The sequence below is a fragment of the Zingiber officinale genome, chromosome 8A, assembly GCF_018446385.1.
Source record: "Zingiber officinale cultivar Zhangliang chromosome 8A, Zo_v1.1, whole genome shotgun sequence".
In the NCBI taxonomy this organism is placed as follows: domain Eukaryota; kingdom Viridiplantae; phylum Streptophyta; class Magnoliopsida; order Zingiberales; family Zingiberaceae; genus Zingiber; species Zingiber officinale.
This window is the reverse complement of record NC_056000.1, coordinates 11,922,957-11,945,020: the sequence shown is the minus strand read 5'-3', so window position 1 is coordinate 11,945,020 and position 22,064 is coordinate 11,922,957. Positions and strand designations below refer to the sequence as shown.

Sequence of the window (22,064 nt, the reverse complement as noted above, 5' to 3'; positions counted from 1 at the left end):
GAATTATAAGCTATTTCTGCAGCAAGTAATGCAAGAATCATTAGAAGCAGAAACAAAGTCTAGAAGTAAAGTTGAAGAAAGACAATTAAATCATTAGCTTGACTAAAGAAAACAGCACCTTGAAAGCTCACAATTAAATCATTAGTTTGGTTGCATACAACCAAGAGCAAATGAGCAATTCTTTAATTTTTTTCACAACGACAATAGACAATCAAAGCTCACAATTCAGTTCACAATGAAAATTCTAATTCAATGGGTTGTATTTATCATCTCTATGGATACAAAAATAGCAATAAAAAAAATCTAGAGAAGTGACATAGATGTGAAAGAAGAAGAAGAAGAGATGCGACATTGTGACAGAAATAGCCGTTGAAGACGAGCCGTGAGTGAAAGAAGAAGAAGAGATGTGATAGGGATAGAGAATTTCAAATAGAAAAGGAGGAGAAGACATATCTTTGAGTCCTCTTTCTCATAGGCGCAGGTCGACAGGTGCAAGCAGCAGGCGGCGCCACGACGAGCACCTTAACGAGTCTTTCATCACACATGTGCAGGCGACGACAGAAGCAAAAGCCCTAAATCTGATTTTCATTCCTGCGCTACACCTATTAAACATAATATTAAAAAATAAAATTTTGGGCCCCCAAAAATCTAGGCCCAGGGCCATCGCCCAAGATTGACCTCCTCCAGGGTCGGGCTTGGCCGCTTGACCTAGTTACATGTGTGCCTGCTCATACGCCTGATTCAGATATTCTCGGGCCACCTGATCGAATTATTCTAGCTCGCCGAATTATAAGTATATATGATCGCTCACACGCATGTGTTGCTGACCTTCTAATCAATCAATATTTTTTATATAAATCGTCGCTCGCTTGGCACACCACGTGAAGTGACGTTCACTTGGAACTCATCTTGCAAACCCAATTGCTCATCAACAACAGAATGTATAAGATTGCAAATACATGTTTTATAGCTTCCTCCCCCAATGGGCTTAGGGCCAGTGGCGGACCGACTAGGGGGGCTTCAACCCCCCCCCCCCCCCAGCGTGGCTGCCGTCCACTGATATCGCCGGATGATAAGAAAATTTCTGAGAGATGCAAGAGGATGAGAGGAGGCTTCAGCCTCCCCCACCTGGACGCTGCCCACGGCGCTTGCTGTCGCCTGCCAGTGCCGCCTGTGCGGCTGCTGCCGTGCTGGTGCGCCGTGCACCGGTGCAGCGCTGGCGCTGCCCTGTCGCCGCCGCGGTGATGCCGCTGCAGGCCTGCGGCGCTGCTTGCCAATCGCCATTCGCCACTGTGCGTTTGTCGCGTTTGTGTGGTGCGTCCGCGTCGGCGTCGTGCAGGTGGCCAGGTGTTGAGGTGCAGGTGCGGTGACAGAGAGAACAAGGCGTTTTTTTTCATATTCTTACTTCCTTAGTTTTTTTAATTAAATAATACATAACTTAGTGGTAAGTGGGCCCACGTTAAATAAATAAAATAATTATAAAAAAGTGAAAACATTAAACACGACATCTTCTTTTATTTTCTTTAATTCAATGCCGATTTGCCTCTTCGCTGCTACTTCACAGAACGGCGGCAGAAACCCTAAAGGCCTAAATCCCTAATCTCTTCCTCTCTCACTCCAACTCTCCTCCAACTCCAAGGCTCTAGAGTCTAAGGCTCCAATCCTCCAACCAAGTCTCCAAGTGTGGTAGTCGGTGCCTCTGAGCGACTGAGCCTCGATGGAGTCGCGGTCTCGCGGACCTACAGGCTGCAGTCTCGCTCGCGAACAGCCAAGCGGCAAGCGGCGGCGGCGCTGCGGTGGCAGTAGTCTCCATTCTCCAACCGGCAACTGGATCTCTAAGGCTCCAAGCTCCAACGTCATTTCTCCATAAGGTTTGAACTTTGAATTTAGATTTGTTATGTTTTATTTTTTTTATATAGTTTGATTTTTTTTTAAAAAGTACAGAATAGTAGTTTTCCATTATTATTTGATTTTTTTTTTTGTAAAATGTATAGAATTGCATTTGTACATTTTTCCATTACATAATTTATTAACGTTTATTAAAGTTTTAGTTTATGAAAGTTTTAGTTTTAATGTACAGAATTGTATTTGTACATTTTTTCCATTACATAATTTATTAACGTTTATTAAAGTTTTAGTTTATTAAAGTTTTAGTTTTAATATACAGAATTGTATTTGTACATTTTTCCATTACATAATTTATTAAAGTTTAGTTTTCTATTGCATTTGTAGTGGTAATTTATTAAAGTTTTAGTTCAACATATATTTTTTCATTACATAATTTATTTTATTACATAATTTATTTTTAGTTATTTATTTATATAGGATATGGAGAGATTTTTTAAACGAACTCGTAGTTCCGGGCCTTCCGGCTCTAGCTCCTCTAATGAGCCGAATGTTATTGAACAAGTGGAAAATCAATCCCGTGTAGGATTAAATTTGGATGATATTGTTAGTGATCCGGGATTACGAAAACCAATTGAAGACTTTGATATTGCTATTCCAGATCAAGCTCGAAGAGAGTATGTGCTCCGAGGGTCTTGTCAACCAAATGGTTATGTGTATCCGAAAACAACTTTTGGTAATCAAGAAAGAAGTTTTCAAGGAACTTGGTATAAAAAATATACATGGCTAGAGTATAGCATATCAAAAGATACTGCATTTTGCTTTTGGTGTTATCTTTTCAAATCGTTAAATAAAGAAAATGTAGATAATGCCTTTATAAAAGATGGATACAACAGTTGGAAAAGGGCATTAGAAAGATTCAATCGTCATATGGGGATTGTGAATAGCTGTCACAATGAAGCTAGAATACAATTTGAGGCTTTTCAAGATCAAAGGCATAGTGTCGAGAATATTTTACGAGTACATAGTCGCGATATGGAAATTGATTATCGCACTCGTTTAACAGCAATGTTGGATGTGACACGCTTTTTATTGAAGCAGGGGTTATCTTTTCGAGGACACGATGAGTCAACTAGTTCTTCAAATAGAGGTAATTTTCTTGAGTTGCTTGAATGGTATAGTCAACGAAATGAAGAGGTTTCTAAAGTTATAAAACAAAATGCTCCTGCAAATAATCAATTGACTTCCCCAAAAATTCAAAAGGATTTAACACGTGCTTGTGCTTCAGAGATCACACTTGCTATAATCAATGATATTGGAGATAAATTCTTTTCTTTGATGGTTGATGAGGCTCGGGACAGTTCAGTGAAGGAACATATGAGAGTTATTTTGAGGTATGTGAATAAAGAAGGATGTGTGATTGAACGATTTCTTACGGTTGTGCATGTGCCTGACACTAGTTCTCATTCTTTGAAAATGGCTATTGATACTTTATTTGTGCAACATGGTTTATCATTATCTAGATTGAGAGGCCAAGGATATGATGGAGCTTCAAATATGCGTGGCGAGTTTAATGGATTGAAATCCCTGATACTACAAGAAAATCCATTTGCAATGTATGTTCATTGTTTCTCTCATCAGCTCCAATTAGTTCTTGTTGCTGTTGCCCATGACAATTTTACTGTGAGTGAATTTTTTGGGTATATAACCATGATTGTGAATATATCTGGCATCTAAGAGGAGATCAACTTAGAAAGATTCAACATGATAAGATAATTGCTGAATTGGAAAGTGGAGAAATTACTAGTGGAAAAGGAAAAAATCAAGAAACTAGTTTAGCAAGACCTGGAGATACTCATTGGGGATCACACTACTTAACATTACTTCGTTTATGCTCTATGTGGTCTTCAGTGATAGAAGTGTTAGGAAATATACATGATGATGCCTCTTATTCTGCGAATAAAGGTGTTGCCGCAGGTTTAATTGAGAAGATGGAGAGTTATCAATTTATTTTTGTGTTACATTTGATGAAGTATATATTGGGAATTACAAATGAGTTATCACTTTCCCTACAACAAGGGGATCAAAATATTGTTCAAGCCATGTCCTTGGTTAGAAGTGTGAAATGTCGACTACAAGACTTCAGGGAAGATGGATGGCAGATAATTTTGGAACAAGTTAACACATTTTGTGAATTGAATATGATTCCAATACTTGATATGGAGGACAACATGCTAACTCGTGGTCATGGTAGGCGTAGAGGGCAACTCATCACTAATTTTCATCATTATCGTGTGGAGATTTTTTGTCAGGTATTATTTCTAAAAATCTTTTTTTTTGTTAAAGAGATTTCATTGAGTATTAATGTTATCATGGTTGCAAATTTAAATGCTAGGTTGTTGATTTAATTATACAAGAGATGAATAATCGGTTTTCAGAAGTTAGTACGGATTTGCTTGGTTGCATATCATGTCTTCATCCAAGAAATTCTTTCTCTCAATTTGATGTTCACAAACTCATCCATCTTGCTGATTTTTATCTCGAGGACTTCTGTGGTACTGATTATTTATTTTTGGAACAACAACTTATGAGTTACTTTTATAATCTGCGGGATGATCCTTACTTTTCTTCAATTGATGACTTGGGAATTTTTGCTAAGAAATTGGTTGAGACTGAAAAACATTTGGTGTTCCCATTGGTTTATCGTATGATAGAGTTGACATTAGTTTTACCAGTTGCAACTGCTTCGGTTGAACGAGTTTTTTCTGCAATGAAGACTGTGAAGACTGATTTACGCAATAGAATGGGCGATGAATGGATGAATGACAGTCTAGTTGTATACATTGAAAAGGACATTTTTTCTACAATTGAAAATGAGCAAATATTACAACATTTTCAACAAATGCAATCTCGTAGAATCCAATTGCCTCCTCTTGTATCGACTCGTTGACCGTCGCAATCGCAGACTTCTGTGCCAACCAGGAAATGAAGCTCACCTATGGAAGAAAGGTAGACTAATCTTTCCTAAACTTCTAGTTTTTTTCTCTTGCAAGTTAGATTAAATGTTCTCAATGTTACTTTATCAGGTTATGGTGAATCAGTCGAGTATTAAGTAGGACAATGGAAAGACTCTCGAATTCTAGTATCTTGGACTCTTGGTAAACTCTAACAATATCATTTCAATCACATATTGTAAGTATTAGTATTGCAGCCTGTTATATGGTTTAAATGAGAATCTTAAGTGTTCAATAAGATCAATTGGTTGTGGTTAACTTAATAGGTTAAATGGCTAATAGCTTTTGCATGGAGAGTGTTTTATGTTGTTAGTCATCAAGTGGGTTGCAAAATGAGATGTAGACCTATTTCTTATTGCTTCTATATTGACAGAAACATTTGCTATTAAACTGTCCTTTGTTCATCGTTGATTCCTCAAAATTTTGAACCTCTTTTTTTTTGCTCGGTTCTACGCTCTCTCTCATAAAAATTCCGTGCATATTACAATTTATGCGAATGACGTTCATGTTTATTTGGCTGCAGTTTCTGCAGTAACGTATATTATGCAAGAGTTGGAGCCTTGGAGGGATCAGCACAGTGGAAATGAATAGACTAGAGTTTAGAGCTTAGCTCCTTTGTCCGTTAGATTCCAGATTTCATATGTATAGTTTCTGCAGTATCGTATATTATGTAAGAGACTAAGAGTTGATGTAAAACTTTAATTATTAAATATTTTTATTTAGTCATAAAATAAATATCTGTAAAATTCAGTCCCCTGAATTTTTTTTTCCTGGTTCAGCCCTTGCTCAGGGCACAAGTAGTGTTACATTATCTTATCGATCATGTTTAGTGAAGAGGTCGACCAGGTGTTCATCTAAAATTTGTTAGCAGTTCAAGAAGACCGTGCAGCAACTGCAGCTCGTGCTTATGAACACCGGCGTTCTTGAAGGATGGGCGGGGAAGACCGAGGCCAGCAGAAGAAAAGTGGATGCGTTGGATGTCGACAATGTGTTTGAACCGACGGATGCTCTATCAGGACAGATACTGGAGTGCACGGCAGCGGACTTGGCGGTGGAGGACACGATCTACTCACTGGACAAGGCGGTGCACAACGGGTCAATCACCTTCGAGACATATTTGAAAAGTGCGAGGACATTGTGCAGGGAGCAGTTCTTCCACAGGGATTTTTGGCCAAGGCCCGTGCTGTCCAGGTGCAGGCTCAGGTCACAAGAATGGCTGCAAGGTTTCCACTCCATGCTTCCTAGGACGGAGCTTAGTAGTGATCAGATCTCGTATCATAAAATTTACTACCTTTGCTTCTACTGGCTATTTTCTGTTCAGATATTTGCTACATGATACATAACTGTTCTCGCTGAATAACTCATCCGATCCGCAACTGTCTCTTTCTTCATCCATCTGGAGATCCAAATTCTTGTATTGGAAATCAGGAAATTTGTTATTCCTAGTAGGCATGTTACACACGAAGAAGGCTTTGATTGTATTTATCAGATCTTGCATAATTTTGATAGCTCCGTCGTGTTTTACACAATATTTCTCACTGGAGTTAAATATTTCTTGTCAAGTCGTTTTCTCATCCTAACGTTTATAGTCTTATTGTCACGACACTTTTGGTTTATTTGCGAGTTCCATCTTGTAAAAAACAAAGTGTTATTTGGTGTTCTGCGGCGAACAGAATATTTTGATAATGGATGAGGAGTCTAATTTATTAATAGATACAGCAATCTATGGTAACATATTGTTTGACCACATTTTTTTCATCCTCCTTCAACTTAGTTTGGGTATAATCTGATGACACGGAAGATAGTAACACATTTGCATCATATAGAGGAAATGCAGTGTGGTGCTTACAGCATGTGCCTACGAACCCCTTGAATTGCTTTCGAAAACACTGCCCAGTATTCATTGTCGAACTGACTGAGTTGCAGAGACTACTTGTACAGTAAAATGAGACATCGTTGATAGCCATTAAGTTAACTCGAATGACATTAAAATGTTGATGTAATACATAAGCTTAGGAGGTAGTTTTGGTGAATGCTCGAGCATTAGCAGTAAGACTATGAAACAAACTTCCCAAACTCAATCTATGCACTCCTTTTGCCATCAGAGCGTACTCTCAGCTTTTGAGTTCGTGAGCGTTGGATCTCCGGTTGATGTCGGGAACATAGGGCTGAGAGGCGACATGTTGAAGGGCGATTGATACCTCTTGCATCGAAGGTCGAATGTGGGGCTGATCGTGGAGGCACATGTTAGTGATTACGGCGAGCTGGTAGAAGGGTCGGAGAGGGTAGTGCCCATGGAGCAAGGGATCTGCCAATTGGATGAACTTCCTCTTGTCCTTGATGAAAGGACGTGACTGTAAAACCAAAAACATCAGAAACTCTTAAATCCACAATAATATGACATTATGCATACATATGGAGACTATTTAGTTAATTTGTCGAAAAAAAGGATTATGCTAGGTTGTCTGTTTCTTGGAAGGGAATGTGTTGTAAAATCTGACTGTAACGTTTCAATAAGGATTGTTACATTTCTATAACTCGAATGTAGTATTAAATATATAAGATTTTGCATTACAGAGTCCAACTATAACATATCGATAAGGACCGATCATCTCCATGAGAACTTGGGTGTAGTATTAAATAGACAAAAATTCTCACACCATATATTGAATAAGAATAAATATTATAGAAAATTAATAGTCTAAAATTTGAAATATAAAATATAGTAAAATAATGAAAATAATAGATACGATGATTATGAGAAAAATTATTATTTTATGTATAGAAAATATAAAATAAATCGGTGAGAAGACAAAAATAATAGAGAACTCAAATTTTAAATTATTATACTAAAAAAAAAGTAAAACAACAAACGAAATGGTTATTGAACGCCCAAAGGATGTTCACATATCTCTATAATAACATGATATTGTTCACTTTAAGCCTAGACCCTCATGACTTTGCTCTTGGATTCTTCCCAAAAAGGTCTCATGCCAATGGAGATATCATACATCCTTTTAAACTCATGATCTTTACTAAATCTTTCCAATGTGGGACTTTGATTGAACCAGAACAATCCTTCCCTCAAACGAATGACCATAATTACTCTCATGGTCCGGACCTTCCCTGAGCATCCAGTCACTCTTGACCTGTTTCGGGCTTCCTGCAAGCATCCGGTTACCCTGACCCGCTCTGGGCCTCCCTGCGAGCATCAGTCACCCTGATCTACTCCGGACCTTCCCTAAGCATCCGGGTATCCTGACTCACTCCAGGTCATCCCGCGAGCATTCGGTTACCCTAACCCGCTCCAAGCCTTCCTCGTAAGCATTCGGTCACCCTGACCTGCTTCGGGCCTCCCCGCAAGTATCCGGTCACCCTGACCTACTCCAGATCTCTCCGCAAGCATCCAGTCATCATGACCCGTTTCGGGTCTCCCCACGAGTATTCGATCACCTTGACCTGCTTCGAACTTTCCCACAAGTATCTGATCACCCTAACCTACTTGACTTCCCACAAGTATTTGATCATCCTGGCCTCCTCGCAAGCATCCAATCAACCTGACCTACCTAGGCATACCCTCAACTTCGTTCAAGGCCACCCCACATAACATCTGGTCTGGACCATGACTCTGATATCATTTGTTATGCCCAAAGGATGTTCATATATCTCCACAATGACATGATATTATCCACTTTAGGCCTATGTCCTCATGACTTTGCTCTTGGACTCTCCCTAAAAGGTCTCATGCCAATGAAGATATCCTACATCCTTTTAAACCCATGATCTTTACCAAATCTTTCTAATGTAAGACTTTGATTGAGCTCCAATAAATAGTGATGAAAAAACTATAGAAATAATTAACATACCTTAAGTAGGATTAGATGAAAATACCAAATCAAGATTTTGGGATGACCTAAATGAAGTATTATAAATACTTCCGTCAAATAAAATAATTTTAATAGGAGATTATCTAAATAGACATATCAGAGTGAATAATGAGTATTATGAGAAGGTGCACGAGAGTTATGAGTTTGGATCAAGAAATAAAGGCTAATATATATATATAATTCATAGAATTAAATGGTGGAAGTTAAAGGATATAAAATAAGACATATTTAAGAAGAAGGTAAGAGTACAAGCATTAGGTGCAATATATGATGACTCTAATACAACATGAGATAAAATGATATCAAAGTTAAAAAAAATAACCAAGAGTGTACTCGGTGAATTAAAGGGGCATGCACTATCAAATAAGGAATCTTGATGGTGAAATGAAAAAATAAAGGAAAATGAACCACCGATAAAGACATATATTTGTAAGACAAAGGAAAATTTTAAAAAATATACAATAACCAAGAAGGCTAAGAAAGCAATGAATAAAATAAAGAATGAAACTTTTGAATGGATTATCAAAAATTAGATATAAAAGAAGGGGAAGAAGACATTTATAATAGCTAAAATTAGAGAGAGATAGACAAGAAATCTTATCCAAATAAGATATATTAAAAATGAATGCAAAATGATACTAGTAAATAATGGAGAAATAAAATAACAATGAAAAATATTTTTTCATCAACTTTTAAATGCAGGTTTAAACGAGCAACTTAACTTAGGTAATTGAAGTAGATCAAATGAGTATAGAAATTTAAATTATTATCGTAGAATTCAAATTTTAGAAGTAGAACAATCTTTAAATGGGATGCATAATGAAAAAACTGTTAGACCAGATGATATTTTGATTTTCAGTGTCGAGGGTCATAAGGCATTAAATGATTTATAAAATTATTTAACATGATATTTAAAATAAAAAAATATTTGATTAATAGAAGGTAAGTATTTTAGACGTACAAAATTGTGCAAACTATAGTGGAATTAAATTAATAACTCATATTATGAAATTTTGGAAAAGAGTAATAAAAAAAATAATTATGGTAGAAGATTACGATGATCAAAAATCAATTTGAATTCATGTTTAGAAGATTGACAATAGAAATTATACATTTTCTTAGACAACTAATTGAAAAGTATAGAATAGAAAAGCAAAATCTACACATGATATTTATTGACTTAAAAAAATCTTATGATAGAGTCTCAAGAGAAATTATAGGGAGAATTCTAAAAAAAAAGTGTTAGCATAACCTATATTAAATAATTAAAGATGTGTATAAGAATGTAACGACAAAATTTTAGACAGATTAACTGAAACATTTTCAATAAAAATAAAATTATATTAAAGACCAATTCTAAATCTCTATTTTTTTTACACTAATTATGATACTGTATGTGTGTTATTTACATATGATATTATTTTATTAGATGAGATATGTGAATAAGTAAATATTAAACTAAAGTTTTAATAAAAAATACTAGAAGTGAAAGATTTTAAGCTTAATATAATAAAAATAAAATATATATATTTTAAGTTTAGTAATATTAAACGTAATGAGACAATAGTTAAGATAGGAGATGACAAGTTATTTGGAATTAAAAGTTTAAGTATTTAAGATTATTTTTACAAAATAATGAAAGAATTGAAAGAGATGTCTTACATAAAATACAAGTAGAATAGTTAAAATGGAAGAGAATGTCGAATATTTTATATGATCATAAAGTACCTTTAAAATTTAAAGAAAAGTTCTACAAAATGACGGTTACGCCAGATATATTATATGTTGCTTAATGTTGATATATAATTCATGCATATAAGCAGAAGATGAAAGTTGTAGAAATGAGGATATTAAGGTGAATATGTGGATATATGATATTGTATAGAATAAAAAATGAGAATATTATAGAAAAAGTCGGAGTTAAATCTATTGAGAAAAAACTTCGTTAGACATGTTTGAAATGATAAACATGTACTTTGATAATCAATAAATGTTTTAGTTAGGCAATATGAAACTGTGACAAATACATACATCAAATATAAAAGACTAAAAATAATTTAATAATAATAAAATAAGACAAAATTTATTTAAATATAGATGATATAATAGATCACCTAATGGAATAAGGCATAGTGATAATAGTTGTTGTTGGGTGGGAAAACAAAGAAGTATTTCGAAAGAGAAAAAAACATACCCATTGAATCAAATTCTGTTCCCCTGATCTCTTAGTGCAGTCAAAAGCCATCCTTCCCGTCATTAGCTCCAAAAGAACCACACCGAAACTATAAACATCAGACTTAACGGTTAATTTGCCGCTCATTGCGTAATCTGGGGCGCAATAACCGAACGTGCCCATGACCCTTGTTGAGACGTGAGTATTGTCGCCGACAGGCCCAAGCTTTGCTAGTCCAAAGTCAGAGAGCTTGGGGTTGAATTCATCGTCCAAAAGTATGTTTGCTGATTTCAAGTCACGGTAAATGACAGGAGGGTTAACCACATTGTGCAAATATGTAAGCCCTTTTGCTGCCCCTACAGCAATTTTTACTCTGGTATTCCAATCAAGAGGTTCTTTATTAGGTGGCAAATCTGAAAGGAGAAGAGATAGCTCATGAGACATGCAGCAAAAGTATGATTTTAGACTATCGATATCAGTGTCTTATTTATGCAGATGTGCAAAGAAGCAGGCATTCTCCGTCGAGAATTAATGATTCAACGGTAGAAGCACAGAGAGAGGAAGCGTACCAAATAAGTGTTGTTCCAAGCTCCCCTGTGGCATGTACTCGTAAATCAACAGCTTCTCCTCTTCTTCTGCGCAGTACCCAATCAAGCTGACGAGATTGGGATGGTGCAGCATCGTCAACATCAAGCACTCCACGAGGAACTCTTGGCTACCCTGCGTCCCATCCTTGTTGAGCTGCTTAATTGCAACAACCTATTATTCAAATTTCAAAAGCTAGATCAACGCCATTACAAAATCTGAGCTTTTCAAATAAAAAAGAAGAGAAAAATGGAAGCATCATTGTTTGCCTGGCCAGATTCTAACGTCCCTTTGAAGACGCATCCGAAACCCCCTTCTCCTATCAGATTAGCCATCTTGAAGTTCCGGGTGGCGGCGGTGAGCTGCCGGAGGGTAAACCTCTTGGCCGAGGTCGTCGCCGCATCTGTAGAAATTGCCTCCGCTCCCTCCAATTCTGAGCTCAAACAACCGAAAACTAGTCACGCGAAACCCTAACCGAGAAACGATCTTGTACCTGCACAAGCATCATTGCATCAACCACCGGAAGACAAACCTTCGGAATCGGACGAGGGATGCTCGATGGGCCGTTCCCGAGCCTCCCGAAGATGACGCGAACTGACGCAGGAAAAGCACTTCATGGCTCCGGCTGCAGCACCGTTTTTCAAGGACTCAGAGGAATCGACATCAGCCAACTCCTCCTGTCCTGGCGCCTCCTCGGAATGGGGCGAATCCTTTCAAGGATGGGAAACGGCAAGATGAATGGCGGCTCGAGGAGCACAAGGGTCATGGCCGGGGAACTCGAAAGATAAATTGATCGAGGAGGAAGGGGAAGATGGTAAGAGAAGGCCATGAGACGGCGCGACTTCTTCGGGGCAAAAAGAATGGACGAAGGCAGAAGGGAAAGTCGGTGTTCCTTCCTTCCCCCAATTCTATTCTTGGAACCCTATTTAAATGACATTTAACAAAGGACGTGCTAATTCGGTGGTTATATTATCGAACTGCATGCTATAATTTTAAATTTATTTAAGCAAAATTTAACTATAAATTTTACTTTAAAAGGAACATTTTTTTAATTATCATAAATTTATTATTTATTTATTTTTAATTTAGGTATTCAGCTCAAAAAAAAAAAAATCCCTGCAATACATTATAGTCAACTTTAAATCTTTTCAATCTAACTATTTTACTATTATCCCAAGGCATGATATTCATACAAGTACCTGAATTGACTTATCATTCTGATTATTAAAAGATCATCAGTTTTTTTCTAACAAAAGTGCATTTAAAAACTAATAACATAAATGAAATCAATATTGTCAGTAAACACAATGGTAATAGCTACAGAATCATATATAGCTTAATAACTTTTGGTGTCTATACAGAAAGATTTGTGATCTATGGCATTCTCAAATGGCCTCCTCTCAAACCCCACCGTAATTTATTCTTCTTTCTCAAAAGATGAAGATGAGAAAGAAGAACAGAGAACCAGCATCAGTAGAAATGCACCATGAATGCACATAAAGGGAGAATGCAAAGCCTTATATAGATTGTTTTTTTTCATATGTATAATAAATTTTATATGTACAGAATTACATGTATAGTTTTTCAATCTTCTCATGTGGTTTATCCTCCTCATCGATCGTATCCAGTGCCGGTCTCCTCGATCGGCACGTCCTCAGACTCCGCGACCACATATCGTCCATCTCCGATTTCGGCGCATCGAGCGGCCCCGCTTCCACCGGCGCGGCGGCATCCGGCGACGCCAGCGCCGCCACGTCGGCCGTCGTCATGATCGCGTTCGCCCTCCGCATGGGGAGCATGACGTAGACCTCGCCGGCCTCCAGGGTCCTATCGGCCGGGAGGGGCACGAGGCGCCTGCCGACGCCGAGGGAGCTCGCGCGGACGAGAAAGTGGCCGGGCGCGTCGAGCATGAGCTCGGCCGCGGTGGCCGGCCCGTCGATGTGGCGGGCTTCGGCGCTGCCGGGAAAGATGATCTGAATGGAGCTCGCGCCGGAGCCGATGGCGCCGGCGGGGAGGGTGCAGGAGCAGGAGACGCAGTTGCCCATGGAAATGGAAACGGAATCGGAATTGGAGATTGGAGTGACGACGACGGATTTGGCATTAGCTGTCTCAGTGTTAATTCAGGGAGGAAATCGAGCAGAAGGAAGGAATTAAAAGGCGGTATTAATTTGAGAATTGAGGATTATTCTGGTGAGTTGGAATGTGAGTTGGCTTTATTGTTATAGAACAGGGCAAACCAAAATTTACAGAGAATATGGATCAGATCGGTCGTTTAATCCATTAAAATGAAAGAAAAAAAACGTAACGTCATAGTATTTATTTATTTTAAAAAATAAAAATATTAATCATCAGAAAATCTTTATCAAGAGTTCATTCCATAAAGAAGAAAATGATTAGGGAAGATACGAGACCAACAATTTTCTTGACGTGCTTTGGTTTCTTTCAAACCTGCAGGAATTGAAACATTGCAATATTGGTAGGGCGGATGACCTGATCTAATCACATGTTATTTTATAATATTCAAAACAACACATGCATTAACTGAACGATCTTTATTCCACTGTCAAACTGACTACTACCTACCTTCTCCAGCATGCTCTGACATGGCAATCCTAATTCAAGAAATGGTTTGATCCATGTATTAGAGTTCAGAAACTGGATTTGGTGAGTTCGAGTAAATAAGAGTTTGTTTCAATGATGGATATAATAATGTGGAAGACAATGACAATTGTTTCAAGTGTTTTCAAGCTATCCATGCAATTTATTATAAACTTTATGTACTAATCAAGATAAGGATGGATATAAGAATAACCAAATAGATTATGGAAGGACTTCATTTATGTAGTGAATTTTATCTAAAGCGTATTTTCTGTCTAGATGTTTGTGGTATGATTCTCTAAATAACATGCTCAATGTCATCGTTGGCATGGAAAATGCTCTCTAAAAGTTCATCTTTGCTAAACCATTTCATTTCACTCTTTCTTTAGGCAGGCAAACGATTGAAGCCTACTTATTGCATCAATTTTTCTAGTTGAAACACTAGGAATGCAACAACAAAGCTTGAGTTCTCACCCTGTGGCACTGTCTGCAAATAGCTAAGCAGCAAGTACTGCAACCATATTCAAGAATTCATTACCTTCACAGCATGTACAGTCTCACATGTTGCTATCAATATCTTCAATGCAGGCAAACTCTGGCAGCTGCATCAGATGTTTGTTCCTATACTCGCCATGAAGTTTTTCCAGCTGGAGCTTGTCATCTTGCATGAATCCATCTACGGCATACCAGAGACGGCACTGACTGCTCAGCTTGCATGGTTATCACTTACTGCTCGATCAACCATCTTATGAAAATAACCCAAAAATATTTGTTATTTGTTTAGGCAGGCACAAGCAAGAATGACGAAGACTTCGATAAACACAGGTGTTTTTGACATTTTTAGTTCTTTACCATCAGCTTCTCTTCTACAATGTCCACTTTTTTTTCCCGACTAAACTAAGTTCATATTGGAGCAAATAGAAAGGTTACAAGATTACCCCATCGTCAATAATTTTTCTTGCTACCAACTGAAAACATTCCTTTGTGCCCCTCCTAATGCGCATTCCTTGACTATCTCATGGAATTCTAAAAGTTAAACCATCTAATAAGTATACCCTGTTTTGTTTTTCTTGAACAGGAGTATTTACAGGACAAGCTGCTCGTGGCTTCTAGTGAATGAAAATAACGTTTCAACTAGTGCTAATGGCACTTCGATCCACATCTATGTGTGAGCAGATTGAGTCAATAACTTGGCATGGTTATGTTCTCCTTCATATGTCACAATCAGCATTGTTGGATCTTCAACACACCTCTCTACATGCTTTCTCGCCGGGCATCCTCGCACACTGCTGCATTTGTAGTATCCTCTGCATAGTTTTGGCAGATGAACATATTGGATGGTTTCATTGAAAAATAACCAGCAAATGAATAGCATTCAATATTGAATCAAGCTGAATATGCTACAGCATTTCAGAGCATAGACTACCATTTATTTGAAGAGATTACTCTGAAATATGGCAAAAGTGTTCCACAATGCTTTTATGAAGATAATTTGTTGTTGCTAAAAATATTTAGCATGCTCTTCGTTCATGATTTTGGTATTTAAAGGTCAGATTAAGCAATAATGAGCTTAAATTTACACAAGAACCAATAGTCTCATCTGCTAGTTATTGTTTTAATTGCAGATCAAAGAAATGCTGTGATTGTTTACAAGAAAAGCTACCTAATGTTACTACCACCAATCCCTTACAGTTTACAGAATTGGCAAATGACAGTTGTCGTTCTAAGAAGACCAACTAGACTAATAAGGCCTTATAGTTTTTTTACTTGAAGAATAAGAAAATTGCCAGTATTGTATGTGCACTTCTAAACTTAATGATCAATGATGAGTTGACTTCATCTGAGACAATTCTAGTATGACAACAAAGGTAGAGAATAGTGTGTTGGACTTGAACTATAAACATCTATTGTATAAAGTTATTAAATTCTGAGTTTTGAAAAGACAAGAAACCTAGAAGTTTTTGCTACTTGATACCTAGGATGCGGAGATCCCTTGATTGGTTTTTGCCCATACTTCCTCCAAGAGTAGTCATCAGAAGGGATATCTGCAACCTTGTTGCTTATAGCTGGAACCTTAATGGATCTCCTCACTCTCAATTTCCTGTACAAGAACAAGCAAGGGTTGATTTCATCTAAATCAGAGCAGCTTCTTGCAGGGGAAAAAAACAAAAGAAGAAATGAAATCATGTCAGAAAAGCTCCAACCTCTTCTTGGAACAGTGGCACCTGCTTGCTTTTACACATTTGCCATTCCCTTCATCACCTCCACCAGTGCACCTCTTCCTGTTGGGTAGGTGCCAGTTTATTGGATTGACCGACTCTGATCCACCAATCAGATTAAGGCCATTCCCACCCATGCTTCGATCCATGCTCAGGGATGACAGGAAGGACCTCGAAGACGACACAGTCCCTGTGCAACTCGAGTTATTGCTCCTCCCATACATTCCATTGTGGAGCTTGAGCTGTTGCTTTAGCTGAAACAATTGGCTGTTGTGGTGCTGATGGAGGAAATGAAGATGGGCAGGCAAATGGTTGCTGAGAGCAACTTGAACATTGCTTTTGGAAGCAGTCTCCATTTCCACTCTAGAGTTATCAAGAAGCATTCTGGAGGGGATTGGTGAAGCAAGTTTGGAAGAGGAGCTCAAGCCAATGACTGGATTTTGTGGTAGGTCTCTTGGAAGGAGTTGGAGCAATAGTGGAGAAAGGTCAGGTCTAGGTACTACTGTGCGATCTAAGAAAATACTATGATTAAATTGGAGCTGTTGAGGATTCTTGGGCCTCCTAAATTTTGCATGACCCACACCATTACTGAGCACGGAAACAACCTTCTTAAAGCTAGAAACAGCCTCCCCCGTCTCCGCCATTAGATTTTTGCAAGCTAAGGGATGATCTTGGCTCTCAGTCAGTAAGCTCAACACTCTGTGGCAATTCTCCACGGCTGCCCGTGTAGCTTCTTCCACCCCTTCCATCTCAACAAAGCAACTTCTCCAACTCTCTCAACGATCAGTCTCCTGTGACTCAACTTGGAGCAGCCGTGATTAACGGGACATATAAAAATGGCACATTCAACAAGATTTAGCAATCTTTCTCTACCTTCAAGTGTGAACATTTGAATCACCGAAAGCAGACTGATTGAAAAAATACAAGAGGGAAGATTGAACGGTCGTCATCTGAACAGGCTACGATGGCTAAAAAAGACACACGGCATCCAAGGGCCTCAGACCAGGTTAAAGTAAAAGAAAAACCCAACGCCAAAACCAGTTGGGAGGAAAGAGGTAAGCAAGCACAGGGTATCCAAGATCCAATTTTGACCACACCGATCAGATAAAGCTACTGTCTTTTGCAATGCAACAAGCTTTAGACAATAAAGTTAAGATTCCGAAACAGAAATATGTATGAAATAGTTCGTCGCGGACCAACGAAAGAAAGCAAAAATGCAGAGAAAATAAACCCTTGCTGGATTGAAACCCTAGGAAGCGCTTGCAGATGTTCTTGGTTAGTCCTCCATCAGTGAAGGAATGAAGGTCTAAACATCGGCGATGGCGCAGATTGACGCACTTATTTATCGAACCATGGAGGCTCGCGAAGCCGTACTCTGGCTACTTCACTGCTCGAAAGGCAGATCGCTGCCGTCTAGAAATGATCGGACGGTTCAAAGGCAGACTGGGGCCTATTCGCCTTCCATTGCGAGTGGCGTTAAGCGGTTTAAGTTCTGCGTCAGTCGTCCGTTGTCGCGTTGCAATTTTCACATCTTGCTTTTTTGAGTTTGGGATTCCCTCCAAGTACTGTGGAAATCATATTGATCTGACGGTCGCTAGTCTCCAAGCGGACGGTCAAGATTCAATGGAGCGTGGATTCTGAACGAGGGAAAACTGGGAGAGATCCTGGCCATTTCAGTTGCGGCAGCAAATGTTTTGGCGACACGCCGACATTTCATGTTGACCGTGACAGATTGTTGGGCGGGTGGGACCCAGCTCTGTGTGATTGAGTTAAATATCCTTTTTTTTTCCTTATAAAATAATAGTTTAAATAAATTTTGACGCAATTTACAAATTATATATTTCAAATAAATTTACAGGCAGAGAGTTTCAAATATTTATTTACAGTATATTTCATGGCTCAATGGAAACCTATAGTGCTCTGAATACAACAATTGAAGAATAATACAAAACTAAGATAGTCAAATAATATTCGAGTCGACTATCTTAAAACTAAGATCGAATTCCACAACAACTCGATCGAGGCAGTCAAATAATCTTTGCTGCAAACACTATCAAACTTTTACTTTACAACGTTTTATCGTGCACGGATCTCCACAATATCTACAAAAAAAATGGCAGTCTTTAGCCAAAGAAAAAACAAACACAAGATCGAAGGAAAAAAGTAAATAAAACGAGAAAAGTGAAAATCCAAGTCTTATCTTGCTTCCACCGTTCCACGCTCCGCGTGCGAAGTGGAGACAGATTGAAACAGGCAAGAGACAACAACAACAAAAGGAAGCCTAGCCATGCACATAGACATAGGAATATGGATAGGCAAGGAACTCCCTACGAGATTGTAGATTTAGGACTTCGGACCTAAAAGCTTCAGACAACAACACTCCAAACACGTAGAAACAGAGGTTAATCTTAACTACAAGTCTACAATCAGCTATTGTTTATTTTGCTAATTCTTTTAAGAAAACCTTTTTCTCCGGATGAAGGTTTGAGACGATAACATTATATATACATATAATTCTAAATAAGTGAATTTGTACCATCTCAATCTCTCGCGGTATCTATAGGAAGAAGAAGAAGAAGACAGAAACTAATGGGACATGGTGTCGACTCGAAAGGGGGTGTGTGATTGATTCCTTGGCGAGGCAAGAGGAATAATGCCAAAAATCAAAATGCAGCTCGCTCGTCTTTCTATGTACAGATTTCTTGCTTGGCCACAGTTTCCAGACTTACAGAAGAGCATAACAAACATTAGCCACAGAGGAGATGGAAGAAACTCAATGCTGCAGGCTTTTCTGTTTTGATGAACTTGAGAAACTTTTTTTTTTTTACTTGGCTATTTTCTGTTTTTTGTTCATCAAAATTTTTGGTCGATTTTCAATCTTCATACTCAGGAATTGTGTATATATATATCTTTTTTGGGCGTAATTAATTTTTGTTATGAGTGGTGCCTTGTTCATCAGGCAGCATTGTTAATTTATCATTTTTTGGAAGTAAAATTTGACTTGTCCAAATGATTCCTGATTGGACTAGACATTAAAACTGAGACTAAAAAAATAACTCAGAATGAATTTTTTAAAAACAAATCAAATCCACACATTGATAAAAGATTTCCAACGTTAATTATTTCACAACTTTATAATAAAATAGCAAAATAGGAGGCTAACCACCCAACGTTATTTTTTTTTTCGAGTTGCTTCGATCAGAAACTAGAAATTAGATAGGAATTCAAAATTTGATTTCATTCAAAATATGACTTAACAAAGTTATCACATTATCTGACTGATTATTAATTAAGCACTAATTTTTTTTTATCGATCTTCAAAATGAGTCTTTAAATTGAATATTCTTAAGTGACAATTCATTGAAACTCAAAAAAAACAATGCAATTTTATGTTAATAAAATAAAGGTTGGAGACCAAGCAAATATAAATAATGCACAAGAAAAATAAGAGACTGTGTTTAGCATAGAGTGCACCCCAACTACTACTATTGAGGGGAAATTACATACATATATTTTGTATATATTTTCTCAGGATTTGTAACACAATCAAACATACAAATTACGATCAAACACCACATCACAAAGCTAGTATGCAAGTCAATTTTGAATTTCAGCTTCATTTATTTTTGAGATTTATTTGGAATTAAGCAGTAGGAGCAATAATTATATGAATGTTTCTCAATATCTACGTAGGATAACCTCCCATGTCTTCTATCTTCATCATTTGGATTCCTTATTTACTTTAGTGATTCTGCAGAGACACCGAAGGAGAAGACATGGGCTCAGGTTTCCGGACACTAGAAGCTGCCGGAGCAGCGTGTGATGAAGAAGCTACTTCTAGGGTGGTTGAAATATTAATGTCAAAATTCATCACCGGTGTCGGAATATTCTCTGAATGTTCTGCGAGACTGGCCGGTGGCGGAGCACTGCTGCTTCTGCTGTTACCCTGCCACAACTGGGAACTCACTAAATATTAGAATCCAATTCCATGCTTTAATTAACTTAGATATTTATTAATTAGTGAGAATTTTGACTTATGATCTGCCCATGCATTGCATGCTAGCTTAATAATGTTATTACCACAATTTCTTCAGCTAGTTCTGAATGCCGATCTCGATAAATACCGGGCGATGTGGGGAAGAGTGGCAATTCCTTTGCTGCAGGGATCTCCTCGTGGGTCATGGCTGCAAACGTAATACATATGGTGATCGAATCAATAATCACATATATCTTAAAATTTTCTTTAATTTTCATACTGAAACAATTAAAATATACAAACTCAAACTCTTACCATTGTCCAGGCATTCGAAGAAATTCAAGTCCATGATCTTAATGTTCTCCTTCTCAAGGATCAGCTGATCAGAAGCATTCAACCCTCGTTTCCACTCCTCTTCATACCACGGATCAGGTCACAAATCAGTGACGTACGGCCGTCCCAAAGTAATATCAGAATTATAAGTAATCAATTCTGAAAAATAATGGAGGAAACAGACTCGATCTCTCCTAACAAATTAAAATATATATTCTTATCCATGATATATTATCTCGTGCTCCAGAGGCCATGCATGTATGAACTTAAAATTAGAGGTGCAAATGAAAGACTAATTAGGTGAAGAATAATGGGAATCATGCATGAAGAAGGAATTGAGACTTACCCTTGAACTCCTCTGCTCGATTTGCTTCGTCCATTGTCTCTTAATTCGATCGAACACAAAGAACACCAGGCATGGATGTGCATGTGTATTTATAAGCATAGACGACGACAGAAGAAGAAGAATAAGAAGAAGAAAGTAATGGGACATGATGTCGACTCGAGAATGGGGGTGGTTTCATTGAAAGGAAAGAGGAATAATCCCAAAAACTAATATGCAACCTGCTCGTCTTCTATGAACAGATTTCTCACCTGGCACCCGAAGGCAACGGGGGAAACTTAATGCTTCAGAATTTTCTTCTTTCATGTTTGAAAGCACATAAATATCTTCTGTCCCACTTCAGTTTTTCCCTTGATAAATATCAATATTTTGGTATCTATATTTTTAATATAATTAATTAATTGATTCGAGACATCTACACGTGTCTACGCAAAGTATGGCCAATAAGCTTATTCACGACCACCCGATTTATAGTCAACTGCAATCTCCACCACGCAACTCCTCCCCGCGCGGATCCCACCTCACTATAAATAAAGCATCAGCCAACAATTTAATTATATTAATCGCCTTCGTCAACCTCTCGACGACTGCCTCACGTATACATATTCGCAGACCATGGCAAGCCTCAAGATGGCCGTCGTCGCCTTCCTCCTCGTCGCCGTGCTCGTGGCGTCGTCCGCACCGGCCGCCGACGCCTTCGGCTGCTTCAGCGACTGCTACGATCGCTGCGCCAACGGAAAGATTGGCAATGTGGCCTGCGCCACCATGTGCTCCCAAGCCTGCATCAGTACCAAAGCCGACAACATATTGTCCAATGACGGACATTAACCACTTCTAAGCTACGTACATCAACTGGGAATAAATAAATAAATAAATAAATAATTTACTGTGGATTTATCCAGAATAAACTCATCGTGACATTTTCTTTTATTGTTTCGATCTTTGATCTTATATAATATTGTATGTTTGCTAGTCGATTCTATAAATAATTTTCCTATATACGTGAATTCGATATTAATGGTTCTTATTATTGTTTGTAAAAAAATATTACTTCTTTATTGCTGAATTAACTTAATAAATAGCCTATTGTT

The 22,064-nt window shown here is 38.0% G+C and overlaps 3 protein-coding genes across 3 annotated transcripts; 1 reads left to right on the top strand and 2 right to left on the bottom strand.

Moving 5' to 3' along the window:
• Positions 1–2,328: 2,328 nt before the first annotated feature.
• LOC122010516 (zinc finger MYM-type protein 1-like) lies at positions 2,329–3,582 on the top strand. Its single transcript, XM_042567049.1, has one exon. The coding sequence runs from the start codon at positions 2,329–2,331 to the stop codon at positions 3,580–3,582; it is 1,254 nt and encodes a 417-aa protein (XP_042422983.1).
• Positions 3,583–6,725: 3,143 nt separating this feature from the next.
• Positions 6,726–12,426, bottom strand: LOC122012469 (probable serine/threonine-protein kinase PBL21). Its single transcript, XM_042569016.1, has 5 exons — positions 12,037–12,426; positions 11,774–11,937; positions 11,489–11,678; positions 10,941–11,332; positions 6,726–7,213 (listed from the first exon to the last, which is right to left on the bottom strand). The coding sequence occupies exons 1-5, from the start codon at positions 12,119–12,121 to the stop codon at positions 6,974–6,976; spliced, it is 1,071 nt and encodes a 356-aa protein (XP_042424950.1). The 5' UTR covers positions 12,122–12,426; the 3' UTR covers positions 6,726–6,973.
• Positions 12,427–15,002: 2,576 nt separating this feature from the next.
• On the bottom strand, positions 15,003–17,630 carry LOC122008221 (protein WRKY1-like). The gene is made up of 3 exons (XM_042563869.1): positions 16,307–17,630; positions 16,078–16,203; positions 15,003–15,409 (listed from the first exon to the last, which is right to left on the bottom strand). The coding sequence occupies exons 1-3, from the start codon at positions 17,068–17,070 to the stop codon at positions 15,265–15,267; spliced, it is 1,035 nt and encodes a 344-aa protein (XP_042419803.1). The 5' UTR covers positions 17,071–17,630; the 3' UTR covers positions 15,003–15,264.
• Between the last annotated feature and the right edge of the window lie 4,434 nt (positions 17,631–22,064).

Bases quoted from the DNA above. Each gene is read 5' to 3' on its own strand.
- LOC122008221 (XM_042563869.1), bottom strand. From the start codon at position 17,070: ATGGAAGGGGTGGAAGAAGCTACACGGGCAGCCGTGGAGAATTGCCAC. The intron at 16,204-16,306 runs GTTGGAGCTTTT...GTTCTTGTACAG, and splicing joins TGCCACTGTTCCAAGAAGAG to GAAATTGAGAGTGAGGAGAT. The intron at 15,410-16,077 runs GTATCAAGTAGC...AAAACTATGCAG, and splicing joins AAGGGATCTCCGCATCCTAG to AGGATACTACAAATGCAGCA.
- LOC122012469 (XM_042569016.1), bottom strand. From the start codon at position 12,121: ATGAAGTGCTTTTCCTGCGTCAGTTCGCGTCATCTTCGGGAGGCTCGG. The intron at 11,938-12,036 runs GTTTGTCTTCCG...GTTTGAGCTCAG, and splicing joins TCCCTCGTCCGATTCCGAAG to AATTGGAGGGAGCGGAGGCA. The intron at 11,679-11,773 runs GCAAACAATGAT...TTTGAATAATAG, and splicing joins GGACGTTAGAATCTGGCCAG to GTTGTTGCAATTAAGCAGCT.
- LOC122010516 (XM_042567049.1), top strand. From the start codon at position 2,329: ATGGAGAGATTTTTTAAACGAACTCGTAGTTCCGGGCCTTCCGGCTCT.